Below are 25,000 nucleotides of genomic sequence, written 5' to 3'. Positions count from 1 at the left end.
TAGAACTGGGGGAGAGGGTCATTGAAGACCCAAAGTTGCCTTTGTTTTCTCTCAAGGCATTAGATTTATCTCTTTCAAGACTGGGATAGTGTAAAGGGCCAAGTTCTACCCCTGGCAAACTTGACACTAGCAGCCCAGTGACCTCTGCCACTTGTTGGACTGTGCAGTTATCTTTGTTAACTAGGTTGAGACAGGCATTTTTCAGTTTCTCCTTTCGGCTGTCAGTAAGCTGCACAGTCATTGTGATTGAGTTAAGTACAAATCCCAGGCATGTCAAGACCTGAGATGGTACAAGCACTGATTTTTCTTCGTGAATAGGAAACCGAAGTTTCCTGAGCAACATAACAGTTTCTAGTACATTTTCGTAACATTCCCCGTATGAAGCTCCTTGAAGGTAGCAATCATCTATGTACGAGGAAGACAAATAACCTTTTTGCCTGAGTACATTAAACACTGGTTTTAACAGTTTTGTAAAAATTCTAGGGGCGGATGCCAACCCATTTGGTAGGCAGGTATATTGATACAATTTGTCCCGCCACATGAATTTCAAGTATTTTTGATGTTCTATGGCAATTGGCACTGTATAGTATGCATCTCTTATATCAACATATGCCATAAAACATCCTTGGGTCATTAGATCTGTCACTGTCTTGAGTGAGTCCATTTTGAAGTGCCGGTAAACAATGAACTGGTTTAACTCCTTTAAATTTAGGATCATCCTGTAGTCCACTCCATTCTTTTTGAGTCTAAGGAAAATGGATGATACAAATTCTCCCTGAGAGTGAGTAGACTCCACAATTACACCTTTATTAAGGAGTTTAACAATTTCAGAATCTATAATAGCAGATTCGGTATCATTGAATTTGATGACCTTATCACCCAGTTCCTGTACTGGGGATACATCCTCTACGAACTCTAAATGACAGTGCTCAACCCAATCTAAAACTTCTGGGTCGTCAGTTATATCTCTCCATGCTGGGACAAATTGTTGCAATCTACCAGCTCGAAAATAACTTGTGCTATAGCTTACCTCATTTAAGGGGTTTTCTGGCCCTATTTGTTTGGCCTCCTCCCCTCGTCCTTTTTTTTTGTAAGGGGGGCCGGGCCTTTTCCAGTTTAAATGTTTATTGATCTGAGTGCCTGGACCACGCGAGGAGTACTTGTAGCCAAATCCTTTGGACTTTGCGTGTTTGTAACCTCTGTATCCATTGCTTTTGTGGCCTTCCACTTTGGGGTTAAGCTTTTTGGTGACCTTGGTCGCTTCCGCGAGATCTTTCAGTTGTTTAGACAAATCGGCATCATTGCCAAACAAGAAGTCTGTGAATGGGACCGAGCTGGAGCACAAATGCTTGTAGTCTTCGTTTAGCTCGGGCTTGATGTTCTCCCGGCGCCGCATGTTTAACTCGAAATTAGCGGCACCTATCAGAGCAATGGCATCAGTGGCCGCTCTTATTAAATCAGGGGCATCCAAGGCATCTTTGGGAATTTTATCCCGTGCCTGCACAAGTTTCTCAGCCATAGAAACTACAGGAATGAGCCCTTTGACAAGGTTGGATTGCACTCGTTGCAACTTGATATCAGCAGACCTCGTGTCGGGTTTAAGTTTATCCCAAATGAGATGGTTGACCTTCGTGCTGGTGAGACATTCACAGTTTTCTGGCGTATTATAGCGATTCTGTGTCGCCGTCAGAACTTCGTCCGTAAGCTTTTCTCTCATTAAGCCATGGACAATTTTGGCGATCTGCTCATTTATAGCAGGAGCCTTCTTTTGATCAAGTTTGAGATCGTTCGCAATGCCTGACAGTAGGTCAATTTCCCCATCAGGAACATCACGCTGAGATTCAGAGCTCTGATTTATCAGAGTGTTAATGCTCTGCTCAGTTGTTTGAGAACTTGTAGGCTTTTTAGCCCCACTATTTGACACTGCGGACCCAGATTGCTGGTTTTTGTCCGACTGCTGTGTGGATCGTTGGTCCATGTAGGCGGCTATTTCTAGCTGTTCTTCAGTTTCAGCATTTTCCTCTAAAGAACCTTCCTCGATTGCAAGGTGGTCAATGGTGTCCTTCATCTGACCGAGGGATTCAGTCATGGTAAACTTCAGTGAAGTGATGGAAGAAACTAGCAGCTCGCTCATGGAACTGATGGCCGCGACGATGGCCGACTCGCGGTTGCTTGGCGCAGCGCCATTTTCAGCAAGTTGAGATTCTGTCATTTTCGGCTCTATTGACGATTTGTTTTGCTTCCAGTTTGGTACGTAGACACCTTCTAATGTACCTCACGGCTAAATTGAGAACATTTTCCGAATCAACTGTTCTAACACCGCGCCTGTTTTTTGTGCTGACCGACTCGAGCAAGGCGGGAAGTGCACTGACCACTTGAGCGGCTGGTGCTTTCTCACGTGACTTCGTAGTGCGTATGATGACGAGGCAGAATATAGTATTTAACAAGAGCCGGATCTAGGATAATAGAGTATCCCCAAGCACGCAGAAAAAAAATTTAAAAAAATTGTTTTGATTTTTTTTGTTTTTTTGTTTTCGAGAAGGCGAAAACCATAAGGGGAGGAAATTAGGCTGGCCCCAGACTTCCTTACAAACTCGGACCCAGGCCGCGCGGGATTCGCTTTACAGACGCCGTATACTACTATCATTGACCCCGAAATTCACCGTGAGACCCTGGGTACAAAAGACATCATCCATACTGACGTAATCTCTCTTGTCGAAGCCAAGGAGAAGGCCCGTAACGCCCTGCCAGCCTCGAGCCTGTCTGCCATGTTATCTTTCCGGCGCCAACACCACTCAAGGCCGGACAACCCATCCACATCACAACGTCCCATACCTTCACCAGCTGACCAAAGTAGAGAGGCCACCTGTCCTGACTGCAAACAACGATTCAAACAGTTTAAAGAGGGATCCCGAGGGTGGAATTCCAAGCCACATCAGGTATGCATCTCATGCTACAGGGCACGTCACTGAGCCAGGAAACCGAAGGAAACACCTTAGGCCGCGACAGCTACAGTTAACGCGAGCGACCACTCGAGTCATATCTCCCAGATAGCCACTATCATGCCTGGTACAACGAAACCCAAACGACGTCGAAGGGGACGCCCGAGGCGCAGCCATCCTACACACAGCGTCAACGACCGTCCGTCTATGCAGGCGCGTAGCGTCCTCTACGCATATACGCACGTGCGTACTTGAACTGAGCAGAAAAATTTGAAAACAATGTTGTGTTTGCGCCAAGTTTGCTCAAAATAAGGGCAAGACGCCTTGTTCTTTGCTTGTATTCACACAACTATTTCAAACAAGAAATAAAGAACGCAGTATTTTTCGCTCAGTTTACTTAGGTTTCTAGATCATATGTACTTGTGCGTACTTGAAAAAATGACCACGCTACGCGCCTGCTATGACACTGGACCATCATGCCGATCATATCTTCACTATGGGCGAATGGCGGTGGGCACGTCTAAAAAAACACCCCACAGTCAAAGTCACAATCACGCCCGACAATATGTTCATTGACAAGCATGCACTACCGGATACACCACTGGAAACTCACATCACAGCCGTCGCAGACACAGGGGCCCAGTCGGACTTGTGGTCCCTATCGTATTTCCTGGCATGTGGGTTCCCGAAGGAACTCCTAACACCAGTCCGCCTGAGGCCTGAGCCTGTCAGCAGCCAACCCCTCGCCTATAAACATCGAGGGAGCGTTCTTCGCAAAGCTGAAAAGTTTTCAAAAATCAATTTTTTCCTTAAAACCTCTGGAAATAGGAAAATGCCTTCGACGAAAACAGAGTTCTTCGGTTAATCTCGCTAAATTTTAGACCTAGGACACTTGAGCCCGCGTTGTTGACCGCATACACTCTGACGTAGCATTCAGCTCTGTCAGCTCGAGCGCGTCAGTTGCAGTTTCGAAATACTTTTCGCTAGTATCGATATTTTCAGACTTTATCTCAATATCACTGCTATCGAATACTGGATAACTACGGTGGCCCACAACTGTTACGGCGAAAAGAAATTGCTCACGGCGAAAAGAAATGGCAAGTGTACCGTTATAACCCCATACATTAATTATGCATTCAAACTAGTAGAGTTTGTTTTTAAAGTTTTGTGGTGAAAGACAAAGAAGTGGAATGCATAATTAATGTATGGGGTTATATGGTACTCTTTCCAAAGAAATTATTCACGGCGAAAAGAAGTTTCTCACAGCGAAAAGAAATTTCTCAGGGCAAAAAGAAATTTCTCAGGGCGAAAAGTAATTTCTCATGGCGAAAAGAAATTTCTCACGGCGTAAAGAAATTTCTCACGGAGAAAAAGAAAACACAAACAAAAACGCCTGGGTGGGGATTTGTTCGAGTTGGCTCGGATTGCATCATGGGTTGAGGTGCAGCACGCCATCTTGCAGCACGATGTTTTGCAGGACGTCGGCAGTGTTTACGGAATGAAGACAAGTTTTGCTCTCAATGCAGCAAAGGTATGGGATTTGAGGTTACTAATTGTAAAGACAGACTTTTACACGATGGTCTTTCAAGATGGATGTTTGCCCTTGTGCACTGTGAGGTGTAATGAATGTAATGAAAGGCTTTACCCCAAATGTGAGAAAACTCAGGGAGGAATTCAAGAACTTGAAATTTTGAAGCAACCGTTACCCGGGACAGTTGTGGGCCACCGTAGTTAACAGTATCAGCTCATCCTTATTAGAGTATGGGAGTGGCTGCACAAAGGCTAGAACTATTTTTGAACCTTATAAGTGAGGAAACGATCAGTATCGCCAGCACTCATTAAAATTTCGGGTCGTTATGAAGTTATGACATGGAAAGAGACTGGGTTTTCTGCAGTTACCAAATGAGGTATAACGTGAAACATACACGAGAATCATATCAAATCTTCAGCTTGCGCTCGTTCTTTACATATTGTGTATTTACCCCTAAATACTAAGATACTGCTTGACCAAAGATATTAGACATTTTAGGACTTTTAGCTATATGTGACCTCTCACGCGAAAGTCTTCCTAACGGTAGCCGTTCGAACAGTGAACGGAACGGCAAGCGTACGGGTGACGAACGGCTAGGAAAGCCGTTCGAAACGGATACTAGGGACCTTAAGCAAACCACGACGGCGACGGCAACGAGGACGGCGACGGCAACGAGGAAACAAAAGATCTAGTTGGCAGAACAATAGCTCAACACGTGTATTTTAAAACTTAGTACATTTCTTAGCCGTCCTTTGCAAAACAACAACGTGAAATCACCAAACTTTGCGTCGTCTTTGAACCGAAACCGTGATGGCAAATTATTTTAATTTCCATTTAGAACTCAACGCTACTTTTATACGTTATGTTGAGGTTGAGTTGTGGCGCCGTATGAGATGGCAAATACGTGCAGCCATTTCCGAAATTCATTTTTAATCGACGTCTTCCTTGGCGTTGCCGTCCTAACTGCTTAAGGTCCCTACTGTGAACGGATGAACGGCTAATTAAAATTTTCGAACGGATGAGGCCAAACAGATGAACGGCTAGTGAAAATTTTCGAACGGACGAGGTCGAACGGATGAACGCCTAACTAAAATTTTCTAATGGATTAGGTTGAATGGATGAACGGCTAATTTTTCGAACACTGAGATGAGCCTCACAAATGAGATCGAATGGATAAACGGCTAAGCGGTTGACCAAGTGATCGCCTGTAGAAATTATTTGGACAGATGATTTCGTCAAAACGAATGCCAACACAGGCGTCCCAAGCTCGAGCCAAAGCGAAGGATTATTTCATGAAAGCGTCACGCATTGGGTGACGCGGTGTTAAGTTATGCGAGGTATTTCACACAATCTGTGAAAAGATCACTTGAAACGAGTCAAAACTCGATCGTTTGAATAACTCGACTTCGCTTTCGGCGCATTCAAATGGATTATAATTAATATTTTTATTATTGAATTCGACCGATTAAGATAAGGTACAACCAAGGAACTTGCACGCGAAAAGCATACAATTCGATACTTCTCGGCTTCAATTCAGGTTTAAATTTCCATAGTCCAGCTTCCCTATCAGTTCATCAAAAATGCGCTGCCTTGGTAACTGCTAACAACTTGTGTCAATTACCGCAATTTCACACAATCACAAAATGGAGAATTCAACGAGAGAAGATATGGATTGCAATCACACCTAAAATGTTTCTACCATCGTTGCCAAAGTGCCAAGTGAACGGCTGATGAATTTTCTCGAACGGATAGCTCGAACCGTTTGAACGGATGATGAATATTCAAGAACGGATAGCTGGAGGCGTTCGAACGGATTATGAATATTCAAGAACAGATAGCTAGAGGCGTTCGAACGGATGATGAAGTTTCTTAAATGGATAGCTCGAACGGTTCGAACAAGTGATGAGTATTCAAGAACAGATAGCTTGAGGCGTTCGAACGGCATGCCAATGCAGTCGAACGGCTGATGAACAGCTATCCATTTAAATACGGCTAACCATTTAAAAAATGGCTAACCGTTGGGAACGTTTTCCCATGAGAGGTCACATTTTTTATCCAAGCCGAATTATAGAATCGGTTTCCCCACTGTTTTCTTTCTCTTCGCACGTGCATGCGAAGTTGAACGTCCATCAAGTTGAACGCCATACGGCAGTGCCCGCACTAAGATGGTTACTTTACTCAAAGTGGCTAAGACTGCAGCAGGGGAAGTTGATTTTGCCATAATCAACGAAATAGGGGCAATGTAGAGTCCACTTAACTCCATACTCATTTAAAAGCCATTTTGCCCAACACGACATAACATCAAAATAGAAAATTGGCTTCAGTACTGGTTATATATAGGTAATCGCATGATTTCTAGGAATAAATCAGTATGATTATTGACTAAGCCTTAATTTATCTAAAGCTGACCAAATTCGAAGTCTTTGAAAAACTTATGGGTTCTGATGTACCAGTATCCCAAATTCACATGATAACTTGTTAATTATGTGCATGCAAAAATTTTACTCTGTTTGCCTCTGTATCGTGTTGATCTCAATTGTGAACTGGTTTAAAATAGAAGAGATACTATATGTTGATTTGTTTCGAGAGATGGAAATCAGTTGGCAAGAAATTTAACATAAACAATAATTTTAATGGAACACGATTGCTAACACATACATAGAACATATGGAATAATTTAAAAGCTCGCACAGAGTCGTGGTGCATGCAAAGCCAATGCGGGTGTACTCGCTAATACATCAACACTATAGCAATATTTTTCTTATCAGGAATACAGATTTGACAATGAATTAATTAAAATTTACAATGGAACTTTTGTTGCCCCCAATAAGAATTTAATTGACCACTGTCATAAATGGCTGCCAGATTAACATTCTTTTGTTTAAATTCAAATTAGCCTTTCTGGCTTTGCTTGAGATAATGTATTCTTTTGAATTTTGTACTGGAGAACGAGGCCAGAAAGGCTAACTTAAATTTAAACAAAAGAATATTAATCCGGCAGCCATTGATGAAAGTGGTCTATGCTTGATTTATAACCACACTTTCAGTGAATTTTTGTTTCTCAAATGTTTAAAATTCAAACCCTACTTTAAGGAACATTTTATGACATCTCAACAGTTGTAGGGTGCAGTGGTACCTTGAAATATAATGGGTCACCTCACAAACTTTAATCTTGAATTTTTATCATTCTGCTTTGAGTCTCAAAGAATTGTTTAGGGTACATTTAAATTTAGCAAAGCTTAATTAAGGGTTTTTGTTGTGAACAAGAGTCTGTGTATGGTTGCTGTCATTTGAAAATATTACAATATCACAGCTAATAAAACTACAAATAAGGAAAGTACAAAAAGAGTATCTAAACTCTACTGTAACTTTCCTTTTACAGTTTCTTTCCACATAAATGCATGTGCATGAAAGTACAAAGGTATTAAATTCCATAATGTAAGTACCAATGCAAGCCAAAACGCCAATATCAGAAAAATGTACCTAATTTTCACAGACATTAACTGGGGCATTGTACAAATTAAGAAATTAATAAAGAATGTGAAGGAGTGTGCTGTGGTCAAACTGAGCAGGTAAGCAAGGAAAGCCAGCTAGTCTCTTATGGTATGTACATACATACATACATACATACATACACACGCACGCACGCACACACACACACACACACACACACACACAGACATACATATATACATGTTTATTGCAACTCCCAAGCTGGGTTTTTCAGTTACAAAGCCTACATTAAATTATTGTAATATTATAGTAACATTAGTAACATTCTATAGATATATATAAGTAAATCTAAAGTTAATACAATATAAATACAAAAGGCCAGTACATGTTAAAAACACTAGTGAACTAAATAAATACAAAAATTACGCAAGAATAGAAGATAGAAATGATTCATCTTTGCGCAATATTTCGACTAAGGAGCGCATTCAGTAGGCGGAGCTTAAAGGCGTTTACATTCTCAGCTGCTTTTAAGTCCTTTGGGAGGTTATTCCACAATTTGCATCCACAATACGTGAATGCACATTGCCCGGAGGGCAGGCAGCATCGTGGGATGTGGAGCAGATTACATGATATTGTTACCCTACTGTGAATACGAGGTCGTGGGACAAACATGTTAGCCAGATATTCAGGAACTAAATTATTTACACATTTAAATACCATTACAGCATTGTTGAAATAAAGTCTCTCCTTAACAGTGAGCCAATTAAGAGATTTTATGCCTTGGGAGATGTGGTGAAATTTCTTAAGACCTAATACAGTACGGGCAGCAAAGTTTTGCACTAGCTGAGGCTACTTTATATTTCTTTGACATGTGTTGGCCCATACAGTTGAACAATAATACATTGTACTAAAAACAAAAGCATTCATCAAAAGCAAGAGAGTTTTCCTGTCCAAAAGGTGTTTGATCCTGCTGATCTGTACTACTTTAAAAATACAGTTAGAAGTAGTTTTAGCAATATGATCGTTATATGTTAAGGACTGGTCAATGTATACTCCAAGGTCCTTTGCCACAGGGACTGGTGTTATTTCCTTTCCCAAGAGTGAAATTGACGTTGGAGGCAATTTCGGCAGTAGTTGAGGAACACCAACTAGTAAGATTTTAGTTTTAGCTGGGTTTATTAGAAGGGAATTCTGACAGTACCATCGGCAGATTTCACTCGAATCTTTGTTCAGATGGCCAAATACACGAGCGATGTCCGTTGAGCGAAAGGATAGGTATAATTTACAGTCATCGATGTAGCACACAGACTTGCAGTGGGCTGGAACGGACAAGAGATCATTTACTTAGATAGTAAATAACACGGAACCCAAGATAGAACCCTGAGGAACTCCGTATTTAAGAGGGAGCGGGTCTGAGATAGCATCCCCAATGCACACTCTCTGGCTACAACCAGACAGGTAATTATGAAACCTGTACTTTTGAGATTTCTTGACAATTAAGTGCATGATTTTATATTTATTTGCCACAGAATTTGAAGATGGATGTACTACAAGCCACTAAATAGTCAACAATATAACAGACTTCTGAATCAACATTTTAACTACCAGCACCATGAGACAAAGGCAGTTTTTCTTCGTGGTACTAATCATCATGACCCTTGCAATAATAACATTTATGTCATATAATCTTCACAGTACTACTAAACGTCATTCACCAGCACTGGCAAACGATTTAAGACGCCTAGCAGTAGACCTTTCTGAGACACAACGCAGCTTGGTACATTTACCTTTGCAATTCTACAAAGTTGGAGAAAGTATTCAGCTTGTAAAGCATTTGATAAAATCTGTGGATGGACAATGGGTGCAAGAGGACAAAGTTTCCAACAGTCCCCCGTCAAAAAAGTATGTTACTAAGAGAGAGGTTTGTCCTGAGAAATATATGGGAAAGGATTCTGCTTATGGCTTTCCATTTTATAGGAAAGGTTTCGAGGGAGAAAATTGTACAGACTTTGTTCCAATTGACAAGCTTGTGACTATGGTTGCGACATCACCGAAGGAACTATCACAGGAAGAACTACAAAAACTGTTTGAAGGAATTGCCACATATTATCCAAGAGTTCCAGTAATATTTATGTTAAACAAAACTTTTAATTTCGAGAGGCTGAAAAAACCAAGTTTAAATCTCAGCTTCACGGCATTTGATGACCTTATGCATGGAGCAACATGGTCCAAGATACTCAAGATGGTAACCACACCGTATGCACTCTTTGCCCCAGATATCATGTACTTCACTGATGATGTTAATCTTGAACGCCTTGTTCGGGTACTGAGTGAAAACAGGGATACCATCATTGCAGGAGGAAGTCATAAGAATCAACGGGGGGAGTGGGACAATAGCTGTCGTCAAGTGCAATTCAGAAATTGGACTGCATATTTTGCAGACGGGTATTACCACTCGTTTAATGATTGTATAGCATGTGATGTGCTGCTTGGTCCATTCATGACAAAAACCAAACAACTCCAGGATCTTGGAATTGATCAAAAGTAAGTGTAAATTAATATTAAGTGTGTAAATTAAACTTCTTTTGGGGAAAGAGAACAAGTTTAGACAAGGAAAGCACTTTCTGGACCTTTTTGTCCAAATAACACTTGTTTTTGTTTTTTTTTTTTAATTTGTTGAGAGGAAAGCGCATCAACAGTTTCCCGTTAGCTTCATTAACCTGAAGGCCAAATCAGGGCGTAAAATTGCACCTAATACAGGTGCTAATGCAACTAAATTTTTCACTTTGGCGACCAAATCCTGAAAATTAGTTACCAAATTGGTGACTAGAATTTCTAATCACACCTTACCTAGAGATCTAGGGATTGTTGAAGGTTTGTAAAGATAAATCTGCAGCAAAGTTCCTCTCTAAGCTTATTTCCAAAATGCAGCACATGATGTCAAACATAAATCTATCGTTACTAGATGCCATCTTGGATTTGGGTATTAAGTGATGTTCTCTCTTGGAATTACCACATTGCCAATATTACAGCTAAGGCAAATAGTATTTTAGGCCTTATCAAAAGAACATGTTGGGATGCCAATGATGTTGCAACTCTTTAAGACTCTGTATTGTAGTCTTGTGAGGCCTAAGGTTGAATATGCCTCTAAGGTGTGGAATCCTTATACAAAGAGTAACATTATTCATATAGAGTCAATTCAAAGAAGGACAACCAAATTTGTTATCTTTAGAGGATAGGAGATTTACATAAAAAACCACTGTGCTCCTCCCAATATTTCTGAACTTTTTACTCATGCTGAACAGGTTCATTCCTACTCTACTCGTTTCTCAGTAGCTGGAAGCTTTTATATTAAACAGACGAGAACAAATCATCAGTTGTTTTCCTTTTCTAGAGTTGGTGCGAAAATATGGAATGGCATCCCCCCTGAAATTCGTAAGCTAAGGAAAGCACCTTTTAAACATGAGCTAACTCACTTGCTTTTGAAAATTCTTGAAATGGAGATGAATGTTGACTTGTGCTACCTTGACCTTTCTAGCTTATATTTGTATTTCAACTGATTACCTTTCTCTTTGACCTGTTAAAAACTCCCTTGTGTGACTGGCCCAGTTAAAACCTTTAACATGATTATCACTACTATTATTTATTATTTATTTTTATTTGCTCATTTATTTAATTGTTGTGTGTCTGTGCGTGTGTGTGTGTGTGCGTGTGTGTGTGTGTGTGCGTGTGTGTGTGTGTGCGTGTGTGTGTGTGTGTGTGTGTGTGTGTGTGTGTGTGTGTGTATGTGTGAGAGCCTATACAGTGTCTGTTTAGGTAGCCCGCCTAGAATAGCTTTGCTAACTGCAGGCTACAAAAGCCTTTATTTCTTTATTTTTTTAAAAAAAATGAAGTCAATGTTGTTGTTGTTGTTGTTTCCTGTGGTTGTTGTTTTCTTTTATAAGGTGGTTAATAGTCATGTCTGCCTGGCCCTTGATGCTAGGGTTCGGTTCTCTAGGGATGTTGACAGGGGATATGCATTGAGAAGTATGGATACTCCAAACCTTTTAACCAGCTTTTCAAGGACTAATTTATTTAAATTTAGCTTTATGAGGAGAATAGTTGGGGAATGGAATAGTCTCCCTCTTGATAATCGAGAAGCATCATCTGTGGCAGACTTTAAGGTGAAGGTTTCTACATTTTTAAATCTTTGAATTCTGTATATACATTTTTGATCTTTTTTTTTTCTTTAATGTGTGTATATCAGTAGGTCTATAGATAGGTTGGAGTTTCTTCCTAGAATGGTGCTGCGGCACTTTTTGAGGATTCTTCCCATTTCAACACATTATCATGTAAATACTTTTATTGTTGTTGTTGTTAAAATAAAGCTTAAGAGAAAGGTAACCTTTCACATTGTATATGATCCATTGTAGTGTCCTCTTTGTAGCTCGTGAGAATATAGCGGGCTCATTTTTCATCGTGTTTGACATCATGATATGTTTGCGGCATGAGCTCATTTGAATTTAAAACTAGATGCATAGCTGCGTGAACTCGGGCTTTCAATAACGCACATCTGAAGTTATCTTTAGGGGACTGCCATATTGCCATTGCTACTGTCATCACGTAATTCCATCTTTGCCTGTCATGAATAAGTCTACTTGTGTTTATTTTTGTTTGCTGGAGTGTAATGAATGTTATGGTACTAGATAACAATCAAAATAATATATTACTATATAGGAGTAGGTTACTACAGATTCCAAGGGTTGAAATTCAAGGACTTTTCAAGGAATTTTCAATGACTTTGAAGGCCAAGTTTTAGAAAATTGAAGGACCACTTTTGGAAAGGTTTGCATAAGCAATTTTAAAATCATTTAATACTATTTCTCAGCTTTTCCATGAAAGTACTGTAATTTTCAACTGGAAAATTGCTTAGAAAAAGCATTGCAAGAATCAAGCCCTAGTCCTCAAATTCAAGTTTTTTCAAGGCCTTGAATTTTTTAGTTTTAAATTCAAGCACCTTCAAGGACTTTCAAGGCTTTTAAAAACCTTGAGTAGGTTATGTATTTGCCTTTAACTGGAAGAAGGGAATTTTTCAGCTATTATTGGTACCGATTCATAGTTTGTTGCCAAATGATCACCCAGGGGGAGTTGTCAGAAATCAGTAGATTGAAGCAATATTAATGTTCAGTAGTTCATATTGTTTTTAACAGAAAATCTCTGAATATTGAATATTGTTGATGGCCCCAACAAGAGAAGTAGTGCTAGTTACAGTTTTAGTATATTCAATTAGAGGCATTTGACCTTCATTAAATACCAAGAGGGAATACACATATTTTGATCTTTTTGTGGGTTTAAAAGTACATGTCATACAAAAAACTGAAAACCAAATCAAAAACCCTGTGCATTTACCATTATTTCTTACAAGATTTTCAAGAATTGATTTTTCATATAATCTATTGCCATACTGAATAACATTAGATAAGGTGTTTGAATTCCAATAACTACATGATTTTATTACGGAGTAGCAGAGTGAATAGACACCCACAGCACAACTCACATTGAACTTTCTGGTTTCACAGGCATGACTCTGAAAAAGGTACTATTTGGAACTCTGTTAATTTTAACCCCCTTTCAACTCGAATATATCATTGTTATGTATACTCTGAAAATAATGTACTAAGCTATTCAGTGATGGTACTTCAAGCAGCACACATGTACCTTGAGGATGGCTTCTGCGATAAATATCCCTTGCACGAGAATTGAATATTTTCAAGCCCACATCAACTTTACCATTGATAGCAACTGCAGTACATCCTATTGTCAAGACAAAATTGTTGAAATTTTCAGATAAAAGTGATTGAAAGGCTCTTCAGTCTTGAACACATTTAAAAGTGTGGTTAATTCTGTCTGCATTAAAAATGATTGTCTGGTTAACTGAGAGAAACTTGAATACAACTGAATTCCATTACTCATTATTGATAAGAGATCATTGGCAGAATTGATTCATTGTTTGTTATTGTAAGTCAAAGAGCATAAACTCATTGCAACACATTGTTGTCCTGAATTTTGTCTCTATACTTCAATTTCATCGTCCTCTGATATACCCTCACTGAGCAATTCAACAAATACTTCTTATCATGTTTTGTAACTTTATTTAATCTTACCCTCTTCGTATTAAGCTTACAAATATTCTTTGTAACTCTTCTAACCTTCACATAACGACGTAGCCAAGAGGACTAGTACTTCAGTACATATGCTTGGACAAATACGCACATAAACAAATTCCTTTAGTTTTATGCCCTTCCTTCTGAGACGTTTCGGAGTAGCTTCTGGTATTCTACTGAGTTCTCGATCATGTCTAAATACACGGTTGTGTTTACATCTAAACATAATATGACATAACTCATTTGATATAGCAGGTTTCGCTTGATATTTCTCGATAAAAGGTTCACTCAAAAAGGATCGCTCGTAAATTGATCTGTCGTAAAGTCTGCGAAACGACCCGTTCCCAAATCCCTCCACAACTTTTAGTGCAGTTCTACCGCGAACGGTGTGTGGCTTTGTATATACATTGGGCGTAATAGCCAATGAATTTCTTTCGGGTACATCAAGCAAGGAATTGTCCACGAAGGCATCCATTTGCTTTCTTCCTTTAAACCATGCGCTTTAGGGTTCGTTCTACGCATGCGCGTTCATTGTACGCATGCGCTGTAGTGGAACTGCATTTTGTGACTGAACGCAAAAAAAATAAAAACACAGCCGAATTTATACCTCGGGCGTTTCCTTCGGAAAGCCCGAGTAATGAGCGAGGAAATCACTCCATTTGTGGGAGAAATGATTGTTGACTTAGTTGTTACTTAATTTCTAATTTCAACATTGTAATGGCGAGGTATTGAACATGGATCAATATGTTTAAGTTAGTGAGTTTGTTCCATGAGCTGGAGCCTGGATAATTTTATGATGTTTGTATGACTGTATCACTATGATTCAAGAGCAATTTAATCTATCTAGGGTAAAAAAGTTTTGTGTGTGTGTCATAATGGCCACCAACTTTTTGGAGTTAGCTACCACTTTAAAATATTTAGGAGCCAAGTGGCTACCAGGAAAAAAAGTTAATTTTACGCCCTGCAAATTTAAACGGTCTGAAATGGGTAATGTTATTGGGTAATACTTTTGAACCACGAAAGTGACAAACTTGTCATAAGTGTTCAACCAATGCTTTCAGCCATGCCACTCCCTCATATGAAGTCATCAAAGAGGTGGTAATCTCAAGGTTTCATCTATTTATTCTGTTTTTCAGATTACATTTTGGTGCCTTTCACGATTTATTCTGGCGATTAAAGCTCAAACATCCAGAGAAAGTTGTTGTCAGCTGTCCTGATGTCATGTTCGACACTTATGAGCCAGAAGTTCCGGATGAGAAATATGACGCCTTGGTTAAAAAGTGGGATGTGAAGAAATGGGTGGAATCAAATGGACGAGTGCGTTGGTATGGATGCAGAAGAGGTACACACAACAGTAAATCTTCCTGTGGTATACCAGGCAAAGGATTCACTGTTCCTCCTTGTGACTTGGAGAATCTTGCTGACATAGTCAAGTTTATCATGAGGGAATGTGAAAATACTGGGATTCACTGTCAACTAAATGCAGGAACACTATTAGGTAAAGTGCTCATGTGTATCTTATGTTTTAGGAAAGTGCAGTTCAAATAGACTCTGTTTTTGCCTTTTCAAGATTCACATAGGTTCCTACTGATGGAAGAAACAATAACCACAGGAAGTTGCTCTGACCTGTGTCAGTCCTAAATATTTACTTTAATTCGTTCATGATCGAAATGCTTTTTTTGTTGGAAAGAAAACAAAGTTATTTTGGTGGGAGTGACTGTAGTTTTTAAGCTTTTGATCTTAAAAGAAGATCAATCAGACACCATGAACACCACAATAATTAAAGAGTCATTGAGATTCTTTGAAGTGAAACATTCCAATCCGATTTATTTTAGTTTGTCTGTTTTAGGTGCTCAATTTATGGTAATGGTAATGGTTTATTAGATATGAATTCGGCACTAAAATGAAATACTTCATATTTACAAGAAATTACAAAAAATATTTACAAATTAAACGAGACTATATTTAGGCAATGTTATGATAAAAAAAAAAAACAAGTTCAGAAGAAGATAATTTTCAACGTTATTAGTCCTATATATTCTACAGTATGTATAGTCTAAGAATGCTATTTTTTTGGAACGACAGGAAATATCCCTAAGTGTGCATAGCTGTTTTCTTAAGGCTATTGATTTAAAAAACTGTAATACATCAATCTAAATCAGAAAGAAACTTATTATGTAAAACTTACATTATACAATGAACTGAGGGAGATACCATAGCTATAATCATGACCACCACCATCATGGTGGTTGAAAAGAATTAAAAATATTTTATAATAATAATAATAATATTTAACGAGGGAGCCCAACTCGCCATGGCGGTTTTCAGTGGGGCCCTCATTTTCAGTTAATCATCTCATACTAATTAACTAGTTTACTTCTTAACTTCTCTTAGGAGCTGTTAAATTTAAGAAGATTTTGCCATGGGAACGTGATGCTGACGTGTACTTTATTTCTGACAATTACACGGCAATTCAAAAGCTTCGTCCGAGGTTTGAAGCCGCAGGCTATACGTTTAAAGATACAAAAGGGACTGAATGCTGCACAAATGGACGTCGCACATCTGGCATTTTTTTAATCTATGGAAATGGCTGGAAAGTTGACTTTTACGGTAGACCAACCCTGGAGGCTGAGATACTTGTGGCCAATGGTCAGCAGCCCACCAAAGTGATGTTAGCTGGTCAGTGGGTTACTGCAACGCGCAATCCTGGACTTGTTGCACGTAATCGGTATGGACCAAACATGTATCACCATGTAGAGCATTGGTCTATTGTAGGAAATACACATGGGGATGCGTTATACAAATCGGGTGTCTGGAACAAATGTCCCAAGCCGGGACACACGGGGTGTCTAAACCAGTTCCAAACTGATGGCGATCGACAGTTTGGTGACCACTTTATGACCTAAATTGCTTTTCACTCCAAGAACACGGAATGGAAAAACAGAGGGGGTCAAATTTTGACATACGCATCAAACTAGCTGTTTATAGTAAGTAAGTAAGTAAGTAAGTAAGGACTTTATTTATAGAGGGGGACACGTAACAGCTGAATAGCAGACAAACCTGTGGCCCTCTAACTAGATGATACAACATTACAAAAAACTGATAAATAAATAAATGTATAAATAATTACATTTAAGCTTTTGATCTTAAAAGAAGATCAATCAGACACCATGAACACCACAATAATTAAAGAGTCATTGAGATTCTTTGAAGTGAAACATTCCAATCCCATAAAAACAGAACCCCGTTTAAGCGTGAACTTAAAAATCGCCTGTTAAAACTTTTGGAAAATGAGGAGATGAATGTTGATATACGCTGCTCAGAAATTTGTAAATATCTCTTGATAAAGTAACTCTTCGTTTAAGTCTTGTTCAATTGTATTATATATCTTGATAACTTTGCAATTGATTATTTAATTATTCAACGGACTTAATTTTATTTTATTTTATTTAACAATTGTATTTTTATTTAATGATTATCTTTGTTTAATTGTATCGGTATGTGATCATTAGCAGAGACAGCACTTGTTTTAGAAGGGTGGCCCGCCTAGAATAGCTTGCTAATTGCGGGTCACCTAGGACTGTGATAATATTGTATTGCTAACAAATAAATAAATTGAAATTGAAAAAAATTGAAATTGAAATTACAAAATTCTAGAATAGAAATAGCAGGATAGATTGAAAATATTTAGAGAGATAAAATTAATTTATAAAAAATTAAAATTAGATAATGTACTAGTGCTTAATATTGTTTCAAAGTTGTCCAGGTTTTTATATGAGCTTATAAGATGCTTTTTCACGGCTGTTTTGAATAGTTTTACACTAGGCTTATTTTTGATATCATGGGGAAGGCTGTTCCATAACTTAACTGCGTCAACACTGAATGCCTTGCCACCATCGTTATTTCTTAGGTATTTGGGACACACTAAATTTAAATTGCCATGTCTAGTAGATCTATTGTGTACAGAACTGTTCGTCTTGAGCAAGTCTCTGATGTAAATCGGAACATCGCCTTTGAGGCTCTTAAAAATCATTGTACATTTATTTAATTCGATTTCATCAAAAAAGGGGAACCTGCCTAGTTTACTAAAGTTTACAACACTTCTAGAATAAGAGTCCACTCCAAGAATTACTCGGGCAGCTCTTTTCTGTAACCTAAGGAGACAGTGGAGCTCTTTAGCGTCACAGATATTCCAAACCATGCTCCCGTACATAAGGACGGGTTTAATCGAGGCGTTATAGTATAAGAATCTTTCCTTTATTGGAAGGTATCTCGTTATCTTTTTTAATAAACCAATACGCTGGGAAAGTTTGGCCTTTAGGCTAGAACTGTGGTCACTAAATGTAAGATCTTGATCGAGTGTTACACCAAGCAATTTATAAGAAGTTACTTGTTCTATTTCGGCCCCATCAAGGGTCACTGACAGGTGATTGCCATCAGCTAATGCTGAATGTAGCCTCTTTCCGGTGATAAGTAATGCTTTGGTTTTAACGGCGTTTTAGGATCATCCCATTTTCGCTAGACCATTTACTTAATTTATCCATGTATTTTTGAAGACGTCGTTCCAATTCCAAAGGTGCGTTATCGATATTAGCGCTGGCTTTAAATGTGGTGTCATCCGCGTATGCATGAATAGTTGAGTCCGATTCAACAGCCTCGGGAAGATCGTCGACGAAAATTAAAAACAGTAGCGGTCCTAATATGCTACCTTGAGGAACTCCATTGGTTAGCATGAGTTTTGACGAAGTCGAGTTATTTACAGTAACACACTGTTTGCGATTGAGTAGATAGCTCTGCAATAGCTTTACAACATTATCTGGAAATCCATATGATCTTAACTTTACCAGGAGAATGTCATGATTGATCAAGTCGAGTGCCTTGCTATAGTCCACAAAAACGAAGCCGCTGACGTTGTTCTAATCAAGGTCAAAAAGGACTTGGTCCAGAAGAAACAACAAAGCAGTATCCGTGGAGTGGTTTTTACGGAACCCTGATTGGAAGCGGTATAAAAGGGAATTTTCTGTTAAGTAGGTGTTCACAGCATTGAAGATGTGTCTTTCAAAGACGTTAGAAAGAATAGGCAAAATACTAATAGGACGATAGTTTTGAATATCTTGTTTGTTTCCTTGATTCTTGAATAGAGGTTTAACCTTTGCTATTTTCCATTGTGAGGGAAATGTACAAGTTTCAATACAGTGATTTATAATTTTAGCTATAGAGTATGATATTTCAGAAGCTGCAATCCTTAGAACTCTGGCACCAAGCCCATCGATTCCCGTGGCTTTATGTGTAGGTATACTTAGAAGATAATCGTTAACCTCACTAGGAGTTATTTGCGGAATAAAATTCTCAATTTGACTGTTAGATTTGTCTGGTGGACCAGGAAGAGCATCATAATGAAGTACAGGTGCCGCCTTTATGAGACGTTTATGTACATCAACGAAGAAGCGGTTAAAGCGTTCAGCGATTGAATGGTCATCCTTTATCAAGTTGTTGTTTTCGTCAACAATAGAGACGAAGTCATCGTTCTTCTTTGTATCTTTATTGGGGGTGGAAGCGGAGTAATTGGATCTCACTTATTCATTATTCCTTTCATTTTTTTCGAGGTTATTCATTATTCATTTTTAAATTTTTCTCGTTATTCATTATTCCGTATTCGAGTTTTCTAGGCAGTTTCTAATTCGCCTTATTGTAAAATAGATGATTTCACTTCAATTAAAATATGATTTAAAACCGTCAGCGTCATGTTCAATCTAATTATCGTATCTATTTACTTAACTCCAGCCTGAGGTTTATTTAGATATCAGCCTTATAGGCGTGGCATTTATTTTTACATACTGTACACTGAACAAAAATGTACACTAAACATCTACACTATAGGGACTTTAAGCAGTGACGACGGAAAGCTCTTACGATGGCGTTCGACACTTACCTTTTTCCATAGTCTTATTTACTTTCCGCAAATTATTGGTAGATATCTAAGCAGCATAATGTTTGATATTCTTTTTTTCGATCATCGGATTGAGTCTTTCGTCTCTATAACCTAACTTAAAAAACACTGGAATTTTAATTGATAACGCATTTAAGATCAAAACAGCATAGTTAGGTATGGGTCGCACTTGGGCAAAGTTTTCAACTTTGCCGGCGAAAAAACCACAGAAAATTTGAAACCGCAACCGGAAAGCAAACTTTTGGTTTCAACTATCAGGGTCGCACTTGCTGAAAAAAATGTCAGTGATGACACTTTGATAAACCATACACACGTTTATCGACGGGCTATGGGGAGAGAGCAGTGAGCTGAAAAAGGAAAACAAACGTTAAAAAAATGCGTCCCGTAGAAGCATTGTTAATAACGATCACGGTGTTGCTTATTCTTCTTATTCAGTTAAATCACGAGCACTTTTTTGTCTTTCGTATGATCTCTGAAAGATGGGTTAACGCCTGTTTAACTGTTTTGACTGCCGCTATGATGAGAGCGAGAAATCGACGTCAGTGAAGATTACTTCGAGCGCCATATGCCTGGTCAGTTCCGCGACCAGTCGAGTCGTTTGCTGCTTACTGACAAGCGATGACAGTTACCGCTGTGATAGCTATTGTTTAGCCCGAGTTTTCCGAAATCTACCTGCCCCACCCAAGCACTACGGCGTCTTTGTTGTTTTTTGGCCGGTTTTCAAAGTTTTAGCGAACTGGAAAAGTTACGGTCGCATTAGGCAATGTGCCCCGATGATTTTTACACCAAAGTGACCACATTCACACCAAACTTTGTCAAGTGCGACCCATGCCTTAATCGCATTGAAATGCATTTCTCCGTGACTCACGCAAAGTGAAGAAGTGACTTATTCCTATGCTGTTGACGTTTCCGCGGCACTTGCATTAGTCCCCGCAGCTTAACTAGCGAATTTAGTATTTCCAATTTATCATGGCATCAACTTGTTCCATAACTCCAGCTCCATGTTAACAAACAATAAAAAGCACTCATCGGAGATTTTACTCAAGTCTGCAAGGCCTTCAATTCGGGGAATATATATGGTATAATATGTGACTGTTTCAGCTATAAACTGGAAGATTTTACGCCAATATCGTGTTCCTTCTAAACTGCAAATTCGGCCAGAATCATAGGCTCCCCGTAGCCTCTTGTTTTGTAGTAGAAATCGGTTGCATACCTTGTAATTCATTATAGAAAATTTTGGATATTCTGTGGTCAAACGCAGCAATGAAAACAAGCCTGGTAGCATAAAATTTTGTAGAAATCGTAGACAGAAAATGCCACCAACGGTTTTGCCGCGCTCTTTTCTTGTGCCAAAAGCCGAATATTAAGAAAGCAATCCTCAGTAATGACTGTCAAGTCGTCTTCGGTGAATGTGCAAATGATCGTGCCCGCGTGATAAAAAAATCGTGACCTTATTAGGCTTCCATATGAAAACTTTCGTACAAAGCAAGAAGATTTTACAAGTTTTTCTATCACGAATGTGATCCCGTAAGGACTTGACCAATGCTTTATCACCTACTTTTCCTGCCTATTTTGTGACACAGGATGTATGCTAAATTAGAGGAAGTCATCACTAATTACCACTGCATTTACGAGGTGAATTTAACATCAAATGTTAGAATAATTCGTTTTTTAACAACTTCCATACCAAATGCTACCTATTAAGTAAGCCTATGCTTGACGAAATGATTCGAATTTAGTTCATCTTTGAAACTGTCACCTACTTCTAGGTGTCAAACAATACAACAGTATATTGCCCTCTTTCACAATGCTTTGTGCATCTGTAGGTGGTTAGCCTGCGAAGCAAGCCCTGGGGGAGAGGAGGGGGGATCACTAACCAAGCCCTGGAGGAGAGGAGGGGAATTGGGGCGAGGGGAGAGGGAGGGCTTGCCGCAGACCCCCACTAACCAACGAAACGCCCACTATTTTCATTTTCATATCGTCTTGCATCTGTTAATCAGCGCCTATTAAAATTAACCAATAAGAACGCTCCGTTAACGAGAGTTCAGTGAACCATGCAAACTGTCAAAACAACAACCAAAACTTGCTCCACGCGAGTGAGAAATGTCGGACGACAAGGAGAATCTGGTATCAAAATCAAAGAGAGGGAGAAAGCTAAAAGTTAATCCAGAAGACGTAGTTTGCCGGATTTGTGGAGTAAATTTAAGATTAAAATTTGGAAGTGGCTTCAAGAGTTTTGTAAATATATTTCATGAGAGTCAAAGGGAAGAATTCCAGTGTGTCTTCGCCGATCGCCTTCGAACGGTCGGTTTTCACTTCGAAAATAAGTCGCACATGTCTCAAGTTATATGCCTCCCTTGTGCAAGAAAAGCTAACAGTTTTTGTCAGTTTTATGAACTGTTGAATAAGGCCGCTTCTCAATGTCCGGATTCGTCGAAACGAAAGTTCTCAACACCGACAGGAAAAAGTCCGTGTAGAAAAAGCTTGCGTCTCCGCTCCCCGGCGCATGCAAAACCTACATCCAGCAGGAAAGCGTTGTTTGACTCGCCGACGAAAGGACAACCCTCAACTTCAACGATGGATACAAATTTAAACATTGAAGATTTGGATCCAACATCCATCGGCTTTGCTATTAAACTGTGTATTGCCTACAAAAGTGGTAATGTTGTGGTTAATGGCAAGTTCGAGAATGAAGACGCTATGCTTATCAAGGCCCTGAGCTTGAACAAGTGGATGGCTGCATATAAAGACGATAAAAGCCATACACTACCTACGTATAATTGTATGCTGAAAATATGCCTTACCCCAATTGATCTTCAATTTTGTTGTTTATCCTTTAAATCATAAAATTAGCTTTCCACTGGAGATGGTGTTTTTCTACGTGTCTCTGCGACCGAGATTGTGTTATCTGTGACAGAGCTGAATTTATGCACACGCACAAGATTAATAACCCACAGAAAGCTCATATTCGATAGTAAATCCGGTTAGATTTCCCGTGTTACCGTAAAATCACGAAGCGAAGAAATGTGACAAAGAAGCGAAGAAAAAATGTGATTCGAATGACATTAGATTTTGTCAGAGATTTAAGAAAAATACAGAAAAACACAACGTTTCGTTGACTCCATGTCACCATTCTCAAGTGAGAAGAGAATAAAAATGAATAGTTAATTTAAACCGTACGAAGGTGACAAACGTAAAAAGTTAAAAAATTTTCTTATAAAATTTTAAATAATTGCGCGTGTTGAGTTCACAAATGTAAACTATTGAATAAATAGTTTCGCGCGTATGGAATCCGATTGTTTGTTCAAAGAGGGCTTCATCTTCTTTATGAAAAGCATTTCATGAACTAAACAGTCCAGTTTCCCGGTGCACTTTTTAAGTACGTTGAAATGCTTGGTCAGGTCGCCGATGGTTTGTAGGCCGTGGTCGTTCTTTAGATGTTTGCCGATGGCCAAATTACGGTGCTCATTAATACGTTGATGTAAATGCCGGCTGGTGTACCCGTCACATTTATAATTGTATACAACGCATTGTTGGCTAACTATAAGAGGTTTAGGCTCACGCACTCTGAGATCTTCACAGATTTTGCGACTCTTGAACACGGGATGAAGGGTGTGATCGATTTTGTTGCTTAGATATGATAATTGCCTTTTCACTGCGTCAGCTGACTTTTGATCTTTAAAAGGCAAAACCACTCGGTGAACATCATTTTCGTTGATGGATAATTGAGCTTGCACTCCAGGATTTTCCGACCTAACTGAGGTGACAAAGTGAGAGATGGTGGAGTTGATGAGGTGGTCGGGATACTTGAGGTTTGTAAACATCATCTTTAGATGATCACATTCAGATTTGAAGGACTCCCATGTGGACGACAGGCGGAATGCACGATTCAACATGGTCTTAAGTAGTGATTTCTTGTACCTTTTATCGACGTGGCTCTGGTGATGAAGCAATAGGCCTGTGTTTGTTGATGACAAGAAAGAGTGTTTTGCTGATGACAAGAAAGAGTTAACTGCCGCAACCCTCCGTTCTATTGCACTTAATTCCATCGAGTGCAAATCACCGAAGCCGCCAAAACCACTTCAAAGGGCTATAAAGCAGTTGCAACGACTTGACAACATCGTCTTCACGAAGCCAGATAAAGGTACTGGTGTAGTCATCATGAACAAATCTGATTATATTAACCTGCTGAGCCAGGCATCTATCAATGATACATCGTAGTTCACACCTGTCAGCCTGCAGAGACCAAAAACGAGAGGCCGCCCAGTAAAGCATTACCACCCTCTATTGGAGAAGGAAAAGCACCTTGCATCTGTTGTACGGACGATCTTACCAAAGCAGATTGCCGACTGTGTTTGCCAGGCTGGCTGGCTCACGCCTCGCCCATCTTTGTGGACTCCCTAAGACACACAAAGAGAATCTATCGATGAGACCTATTCTATCTGCCACCGGCACTTACAACTATGCCCTCGCCAAGTGGCTTGATGACGAACTGAAGCCCCTGTCAAGCAATCGCTACACAATATCAGATACCTTCTCCTTCGCCGATGAGATTCAAAACATAGTCATCGACGAGAATGACATTCTGGTATCCTATGACGTCACGTCACTATTGACTAATGTGCCGCTTCAAGAAACGACCGAAATCATCGCTGAGGAGGCGTTCGCTGACAACTGGTTTAATACTACACACGACCTCAGCATTACAAAGCCTGAACTGGTTCAACTTCTAGAAGTTGCAACTATGAATCAACTATTCCAATTTGATGGCAATCTTTACGAGCAGATCGACGGTGTGGCCATGGGGTCTCCATTGGGCCCACTTATGGCAAACGCATTTCTCTGTTCTATCGAAGAGAAACTAGATCAAGACAACAAGCTCCCTGAATTTTACAGAAGGTACGTGGATGACACGTTTGCTATTGTCACAAGTGTACCAGCGGCAGAAGATTTATTATCAACGCTAAATAACTGCTATCCG

The 25,000-nt window shown here is 39.4% G+C and overlaps 3 protein-coding genes and 2 pseudogenes across 5 annotated transcripts in view; 3 read left to right on the top strand and 2 right to left on the bottom strand.

Moving 5' to 3' along the window:
* LOC148717790 (uncharacterized) overlaps positions 1-2,436 on the bottom strand; it is a 4,376-nt pseudogene extending 1,940 nt beyond the window's left edge. The window contains exon 1 of the transcript XR_015994558.1: positions 1,031-2,436. The product of XR_015994558.1 is annotated as an uncharacterized LOC148717790 (transcript). The remainder of the gene's footprint in view (positions 1-1,030) is intronic.
* Positions 1-25,000, top strand: part of LOC148717787 (uncharacterized) — a 55,345-nt gene that overhangs the window by 22,630 nt on the left and 7,715 nt on the right. The gene's annotated exons all lie outside the window — the stretch shown is intronic.
* On the top strand, positions 4,378-19,802 carry LOC111319224 (uncharacterized). The gene is made up of 4 exons (XM_088742841.1): positions 4,378-4,473; positions 9,456-10,470; positions 15,206-15,567; positions 16,464-19,802. Exons 2-4 carry the CDS (start codon positions 9,539-9,541, stop codon positions 16,973-16,975), a joined length of 1,806 nt encoding a protein of 601 aa, XP_088598967.1. The 5' UTR covers positions 4,378-4,473; positions 9,456-9,538; the 3' UTR covers positions 16,976-19,802.
* LOC148717789 (uncharacterized) lies at positions 12,162-14,704 on the bottom strand. Of its 2 annotated transcripts, XM_088742844.1 has the most exons (3): positions 14,115-14,704; positions 13,624-13,719; positions 12,162-12,544 (listed from the first exon to the last, which is right to left on the bottom strand). In XM_088742844.1, exons 1-3 carry the CDS (start codon positions 14,542-14,544, stop codon positions 12,525-12,527), a joined length of 546 nt encoding a protein of 181 aa, XP_088598970.1. In that variant the 5' UTR covers positions 14,545-14,704; the 3' UTR covers positions 12,162-12,524. The 2 variants fall into 2 exon arrangements, with proteins under 2 accessions (XP_088598970.1, XP_088598969.1); XM_088742843.1 differs by having other exon boundaries at positions 12,162-13,719; positions 14,115-14,703.
* LOC148717788 (uncharacterized) overlaps positions 24,166-25,000 on the top strand; it is a 1,670-nt pseudogene continuing 835 nt past the window's right edge.

The sequence above is a fragment of the Stylophora pistillata genome, chromosome 13 (genome assembly GCF_964205215.1).
Source record: "Stylophora pistillata chromosome 13, jaStyPist1.2, whole genome shotgun sequence".
Taxonomy (NCBI): Eukaryota; Metazoa; Cnidaria; class Anthozoa; order Scleractinia; family Pocilloporidae; genus Stylophora; species Stylophora pistillata.
The sequence above is the reverse complement of the archived record's forward strand: the minus strand, read 5'-3'. Positions and strand labels throughout refer to the sequence as shown.

What these genes read in the sequence shown, in the direction of transcription:
- LOC148717789 (XM_088742843.1), bottom strand. Translation starts at nt 14,544, where the DNA reads ATGGATGCCTTCGTGGACAATTCCTTGCTTGATGTACCCGAAAGAAAT. An exon ending in GGCTACGTCGTTATGTGAAG is followed by an intron (nt 13,720 to 14,114) that starts GTTAGAAGAGTT and finishes TCTTGACAATAG; the next exon opens with GATGTACTGCAGTTGCTATC.
- LOC111319224 (XM_088742841.1), top strand. Translation starts at nt 9,539, where the DNA reads ATGAGACAAAGGCAGTTTTTCTTCGTGGTACTAATCATCATGACCCTT. An exon ending in GATCTTGGAATTGATCAAAA is followed by an intron (nt 10,471 to 15,205) that starts GTAAGTGTAAAT and finishes TCTGTTTTTCAG; the next exon opens with ATTACATTTTGGTGCCTTTC. An exon ending in AAATGCAGGAACACTATTAG is followed by an intron (nt 15,568 to 16,463) that starts GTAAAGTGCTCA and finishes AACTTCTCTTAG; the next exon opens with GAGCTGTTAAATTTAAGAAG.